The 7,064-nt window shown below is 51.0% G+C and overlaps 1 protein-coding gene across 1 annotated transcript; it reads left to right on the top strand.

The window, feature by feature from the left end:
- The first annotated feature begins 1,288 nt into the window (after window positions 1-1,288).
- On the top strand, window positions 1,289-6,834 carry LOC119316418 (subtilisin-like protease SBT5.3). Its single transcript, XM_037590738.1, has 8 exons — window positions 1,289-1,692; window positions 1,803-1,900; window positions 2,021-2,185; window positions 3,641-3,749; window positions 4,589-5,129; window positions 5,214-5,311; window positions 5,424-5,669; window positions 5,785-6,834. The coding sequence occupies exons 1-8, from the start codon at window positions 1,463-1,465 to the stop codon at window positions 6,656-6,658; spliced, it is 2,361 nt and encodes a 786-aa protein (XP_037446635.1). The 5' UTR covers window positions 1,289-1,462; the 3' UTR covers window positions 6,659-6,834.
- The last annotated feature ends 230 nt before the right edge of the window (window positions 6,835-7,064 follow it).

The raw sequence follows: 7,064 nt of genomic DNA, 5'->3' as shown, positions 1-7,064 counted from the left end.
CGTCCGTTTTCCCCCTCCAGGTGCCGCCTCTTTGGACATGCCACAACACCACCCCGCATGTATGAGGGCCCGGTACGACGCTCCGGTGGCATTGCTACCCCCAAGGCCCCCGTCCCGCCTAACCCTGGAGCGGTTGACCACGAGATCTAGCCTTTTGACTTCCCGCGGACGGGTTTTGACCAGTGGACCTCTCCACCCGGTTGTGTTAGGTCGGCCCAGAGGGACACCCGGGAGCAACATCCGGGCCAAAACCACAGCTACATCCACTCCGTGTAGACCCGACGCGTCCGTTTCCCCCTTCCAGGTGCCGGCAGCGGCGCCGTCCATGAGGGGGGCACACCGCGGATGTGAGGGGGGTCACTCTCTGGAGACGGGTGTCGGGCGTTTGCAACTGCCACAAAACTTCTTTCGGCATAGCTGTTTTTGATTTTAATAAAATATAAGGATCTATATTTAAAAGAACATGACCGCACATTATTAAGGTGCTCGAAAAAATACAAACTATATATATATATATATATATATATATATATATATATTCATAATATATGAAAAAAAATACAAACTACATATATATTCATATGTATGTTTATATTTAACATGTTACATGTTAGTTGATATAATAATACATAAAAAAGCATTAAAAAATATGTACCGAAAAAAATCTAACTATGCCGACGGCCTAGCCGTCGGCATAGATCCGACCAGCGTGCCGCGGATCACTGACGTGGCAGATATGCCGACGGCAGCCGTCGGCATAGGCTCTGCATGGTGCGGCCTGGATCAATGACGTGGCCTGCGGACCTATGCCGACGGCCCCCCGTCTAGGCCGTCGGCATAGCTCTGACGCCGTTAGCCAGGGGGTGGCCGGGCCCCACGTGTATGCAGACGGCCTATGTAAGCCGACGGGAGCTGTCGGCGTATATGTAGCTAGGCCGACGGCCATTCTATGCCGACGGGTGCCGTCGGCTTATCTCTGCGTAACCCGACGGCCTTTGTACGCCGACGGCCAGAACCAGGCTGTCGGCATATCTCCCAGGAAGCCGACGACCGCCGTCGGCATTGTTTTGGCCGTCGGGGTATGGCCCTGTTCCGGTAGTGATTATGTGCAAAGAAAATTCGTTTTGGTCAAGCAGATGCCAAATTTACGGAATATACGTTCAGAATGGACCTCCCACCAGATATATCCCCTGGAGGCGTTGATACATTCGAACCTCGCCGGCCGATAACTAACCCCCATGAGATCCAAGGATTTAAACTGTCCCCGCGGCGTTTACGCCGGCGCATGCAGCAGCACAGCCACAGATCGATAGTCCTCCGTCTCGTGGACTAAACCCGCCGCGCGCCCGCAACCACCTCGCGTATATAAATACACTCCCTCCCTCTACCAGAATCCCCGAAGAGATCGATCGATTGCGCGAGAGAGAGGGGACCATCCATCGCGGGCGCGAGGGCCAACAGCATGAGACCCATGGCTTCCTTCGGCGCTGCCGCCTGCTTCGTCCTCTGCGCGCTGCTCCTCGTCCAGCCCGCCCCCGCCGCCGCCGCCGGCGAGAAGCAGTCCTACGTCGTGTACCTCGGCGAGCACGCGCACGCGTCGCAGCTGCACGACCTCGCCGCCGTCGACCTGGCGGCGGTCGAGGGGAAGGCCGCCGACTCGCACTACGACCTCCTCGCCACCGTCCTCGGAGAGTAAGCAGGCCATGGCCGCCGCTGTTTCTTGAACCGATGATCAGGTGTAGATGCGTGCATGGAGGTTGGCTGACGTAGATTTTCTCTCTGTTACGCTCATCGCAATGCAGCAAGGAGAAGGCGCGGGAGGCCATCTTCTACTCGTACACCAAGCACATCAACGGCTTCGCCGCCAACCTCGACGCCGAGCAAGCCGCCCAGATCGCCCGTGAGTAGTCTCTCTCTACCGCCTGCATGACCGCCGTGGTGGATCGACGGCGTTTGCTCCTGAAATATGGTGTCGCCGATCGATTAACTGACTGCTTTCCGGTCGTGATCTAATCTGCAGGGCTGCCGGAGGTGGTGTCGGTGTTCCGGAACAGGGGGTACCAGCTGCACACGACGCGGTCGTGGCAGTTTCTTGGCATCGCCGGGCCCGGAGGCGTCCCGCGCGGAGCGTCCTGGCGCAAGGCTAAGTTCGGCGAGGGCGTCGTCATTGGCAACATCGACACCGGTACTTGCATGATCCGATTTATATATAATCATAATCAATCTGGTTGACTTAATCTGACCACAGATATTTGGGACAGTATATATAGCAGGAAGCCAGAAAATCAGTAAAGTGCCAAAAAAAATTTAGTAGATATACCAGTACAAAAGTTGCCTTAGATTGGATTACCCCGCATGTTACCGCAAAATTAGATATATAATAATTTAAAATGCTAATTCAGTCCTTGCGATTTATTTATGTACTCCCTCTGTAAACTAATATAAGAGCATTTAGACAACTAAAGTAGTGATCTAAACACTCTTATATTAATTTACGAAGGGAGTACGAGATATGAGCACATTCTAAAATGAAATCTCGGCACGAAAAGTTTGTGCATGCCACAGCTAAATGTAATGAAATTTAAAACCCACAGCGAAAAGTTTGTTGCATGGTAAGGACTCACATGCATAGACCTGATGGATGCTAGTGGATCAAGCTAAAATATGTTGATTGAACAACAATTTTGATTATTTCAAAGCATGCCCATTGAGACAATTAGAATTTAGAAGTACTAGTTGGAATCACGCTCTTAAATACTCCCTCTGTCTCATAATATAAGATCATTTTTCAAACTAACATAGCTTATTATGGGATGCCCATCGAGGGGTATAGAGTTGCACATCCTTCGTCTGTTTAGACTATGGTTAATAGTATAGCCAGGTGTTGGTTGTATGGGCATGTCATGTTAGCATTACTAATTACTCATACAATAATGTTGACTATAAGGTTGGCAATAAGATTACAATTTTTTCTCAGTTTCTCATCTTTTTCTCTTATTAAATGTTTTTATTTAGGAGCACGCTAGAGGCGGGCTCTTGCATAAAAGCCACATCTTTTACTTTTTTGCATGTCTTTCTCTTTCACATTGGCAAAAGTGTCATGTAAACAGGCTTATAGCCTGCTATTGTACTACTTGTTTTTAGTCATAGTGCTATAGAGGAGGTCAGAAGACTAGTCAGAGTGCTGTTGACTTTTTCCCATTCACTAATGGATTCATCTTTATAGCTGGTCTTTGACAGATCGAGTATATAGGACCATCCAATGATTCCATAGTGGCTTCCCATCTGTACATGCAACCATGCTAGATGCTATCCTACCCTACATTCCTGCAGGGTACTTACTTTCTCGACATGCTCATTACAATTCCGATGCAGCCAAAGGATGCACCATAATCCAACATACATACTCCAAACCAATCAATGTCCATCTGGAGAAATTTCCTTGTCCACGTTAAAACGAGCCAGCAGATTTTTCATGGAATTTCTGCGGTCCAAACAGGCCTCCAATTGAGGACCTTTTATTTAACCGTTGTACTGAAATAGTTGTCTTTACTTTGGATTGGAATCTGCCGTTGAAATTGATTTGTATTTCAATGGTGTTGCTGATATATACGTGCTCTTGTGCTCTATGGATGTGAAGGTGTGTGGCCAGAATCGGAGAGCTTTCGGGATCATGGGCTGGGACCAGTCCCCAAGCACTGGAAAGGAACATGCGAGAAAGGCCAAGACGATAACTTCCACTGCAACGCGTAAGCTATCGAACCAACTAACTCTAGTTGTTACACATTTAATTAACAGCCTAGCTAAATCTCCAGTCGACTGAGATTTCTTATGCCTCAATCAATGCTATATTCGTGATATCTTATATTGAGATCTATGCATATTTTTTTAGTCGTTTTCCTTTTTTTACATGTTATGTTACTTGACTCTAAGCTAGCCACGCCCTTAATTAATGCATGCATGCATTCTCATGCTAATTAGTCACATAACTATGTTCGTTTAGAGCAATGTTTGTGTCCTTTTCAGATCCACACTTGGAGTGCATATTGTGCACGTATGTTTGATCCAAAAAGTTGATATACTTTTTTCTAGTGTAGCACTATAGTTGAGGCCACCACCATGCAGATATGAGCTGTGGGAGAGTAAGACCACCACCAGCTGATGCCTCTAGGGTATCTACTAGTGGTAGTATAAGTGGCAATGATGTATATATATGCATGCTTTGACTGCATGCATCATGTCTATCCTTGAGAATTCCTTTAATCCCAGACGACAGTGACACTGCACTGAGTCTGAGTGGTATATAGTGTCTCCCAGTCCCACCTGTAAGAGATAGCGAGAGAAGAAAGAACAGGTAAAGTTGCATGCCTTTAGGGTTCACTGTATACTCTTGTCTTTTGTCCCTGCACAAATGAGCATAAAGAAAAATAACGAAGAATTTTAGAAACAAGTTTTGAATATATGCTCAATGATGCATGTATTGATTGAAAGGATCATGGACATTCTCCATCAGAGTTTATTCATCGAGCTGTATGGAGCAATTTTTTAATACTAGTTCTGTCTGAACTTTTGGCGCGCATGCATGCAGGAAGCTGATCGGGGCGCGCTACTTCAACAAGGGGTACGGCTCGGAAGGGCTCGACACCAAGGCTCCTGAGTTCAACACGCCGCGGGACAACGAGGGGCACGGCACGCACACGCTGTCCACGGCCGGCGGCTCGGCGGTGCCCGGCGCCAGCGTGTTCGGCTTCGGCAACGGCACGGCCTCCGGCGGCTCCCCGCGGGCGCACGTGGCCGCATACCGCGTGTGCTACAAGCCCGTGAACGGCAGCTCGTGCTTCGAGGCGGACATCCTGGCCGCCTTCGACGCTGCCATCCACGACGGTGTGCACGTCCTGTCCGTCTCCCTCGGCAACGACGGCGAGCCCTACGACTACTTCGACGACGCCATTTCCATCGGGTCTTTCCACGCCGTCCGCCGGGGCATCTCCGTCGTCTGCTCCGCCGGAAACTCGGGCCCCAAGCCGAGCTCCATCTCCAACCTTGCGCCGTGGCTCTTCACCGTCGGTGCTAGCACCATGGACCGCGAGTTCCCGTCTTACGTCGTCTTCAACGGCACAAAGATCAAGGCCCGCTTCTTCCCTAGCTATCTCACAGTTCTTGTTATTGTCATTTCTGGAAGATAGTTAATCAAATTGTTTTGGTGCATGCAGGGGCAGAGCATGTCGGAGACATCGCTCAAGAGCAAGGAGTCTTACCCCATGATCGACTCCGCTGAAGCCGCAGCTCCCGGCAGAGCGGTAGATGACGCGTACGTGTATCATTGTCTCTATATTGTTAATCTTCTATACGACCAAATACTAGTAATGTGCGACCTTTACATGATATGATGATAACGATGATGAATGTGTGTGCGAGTGCAGCAAGATTTGCCTACAGGGGTCGCTGGACCCGACGAAGGTGAAGGGGAAGATCGTGGTGTGCCTGCGTGGGACGAGCGCGCGTGTGGCCAAGGGCCTGACGGTGCTCCAAGCCGGCGGCGCTGCCATGGTTCTCGCCAACGACGCCGCCTCCGGCAACGAGATTATCGCGGACGCGCACCTGCTCCCGGCCACGCACATTAGGCACAGCGACGGCCTCACCCTATACAACTACCTCAAATCCGCCAAGTAAGCAAACCAAACCATGAAAATGAAGCCTACGGCGTAATCTATATTAATTACTGCTTCTAAATAATTGGCACATTTAGATGGATGCATGACGTTGTTTCTGTTTTTTGAAAAGGTCTCCAGAGGGGTACGTTGAGAAGCCGGAGACGACCCTGGAGACGAAGCCAGCGCCGTACATGGCCGCTTTCTCCTCGCACGGACCCAACCCCGTCAACCCGGAGATTCTCAAGCCCGACATCACGGCGCCTGGGGTGAGCGTGATTGCCGCGTTTACGCGCGCCATGGCCCCCACGGAGCTTGCCTTTGACGAACGCCGCGTTGCCTTCACGTCCATGTCGGGGACGTCCATGTCGTGCCCGCACGTCTCTGGCCTCGTGGGGCTCCTCAAGGCCCTCCACCCAGACTGGAGCCCCTCGACGATCAAGTCGGCAATGATGACGACGGCAATCGACGTGGACAACAAGGGCGAGTCCATCCTCAACGCGTCCTTGGCGCCGGCGGGGCCCTTTGCCTATGGCGCCGGCCACGTGTGGCCGAGCCGCTCCATGAACCCGGGCCTCGTCTACGACCTCGGCCCCGACCACTACCTCGACTTCCTCTGCGCGCTCAAGTACAACGCCACGGTCCTGTCCATGTTCAACGGCGAGCCGTACAAGTGCCCCGAGAAGGCCCTCAAGATCGAGGACCTCAACTACCCATCCATCACCGTCGTCAACCTCACGGCCTCCGGCGCGACGGTGAAGCGCACGGTGAAGAACGTCGGCTCCCCGGGCAAGTACAAGGCGATGGTGCGCCAGCCGGCTGGCGTGCACGTGACGGTGAGCCCCGACGTGATGGAGTTTGGGAAGAAGGGGGAGGAGAAGACGTTCGAGGTCAAGTTCGAGACCAAGAACGCCAAGCTGGCCAAGAACTACGCGTTTGGCGCGCTCATATGGAGCAACGGGGTCCAGTTCGTGAAGAGCCCCATCGTTGTCAAGACGGCGGCGTGAACGGGCGACCGGGTAAAATTATATCGATCGAGGTCAAGTTGGCGTTTGATTAGCTTAGGAATGAAGCCACTGTAGAGAGAAACAGACACGCATATGTTATTTAGATCTTTAGGCCTATGGAACAATAATCAAGTGAAGGGGAATAAAGTGGTTGGTAGTTCTTCGCAGTGTTTGCATTGTGCTTTCTCTTTTGAAAGAAAGCTAGCGGCATCGAAACCGGAAGAGGATCTACGACACGCAAGGGCTGGGGCACGCCGATCCCCCGACCTATGCCGAAATTTGGAAACTAGGGTGTTTGCTCTTGTATAACGTTCCTTATATGTGTGTACTGCATTTATAAATAGGAGCAATACAACTGTGGCGTCGCGCACCAAACATCTGATTATAGATGCTAACATAGAAAAAT

Source organism: Triticum dicoccoides, chromosome 6A (genome assembly GCF_002162155.2).
Source record: "Triticum dicoccoides isolate Atlit2015 ecotype Zavitan chromosome 6A, WEW_v2.0, whole genome shotgun sequence".
Taxonomy (NCBI): domain Eukaryota; kingdom Viridiplantae; phylum Streptophyta; class Magnoliopsida; order Poales; family Poaceae; genus Triticum; species Triticum dicoccoides.
Note: the sequence above shows the minus strand (reverse complement) of the source record. Positions and strands in the feature narration are given on the sequence as shown.

Bases quoted from the DNA above. Each gene is read 5' to 3' on its own strand.
- LOC119316418 (XM_037590738.1), top strand. From the start codon at position 1,463: ATGAGACCCATGGCTTCCTTCGGCGCTGCCGCCTGCTTCGTCCTCTGC. The intron at 3,750-4,588 runs GTAAGCTATCGA...GCATGCATGCAG, and splicing joins GATAACTTCCACTGCAACGC to GAAGCTGATCGGGGCGCGCT. The intron at 5,670-5,784 runs GTAAGCAAACCA...TTTTTTGAAAAG, and splicing joins AACTACCTCAAATCCGCCAA to GTCTCCAGAGGGGTACGTTG.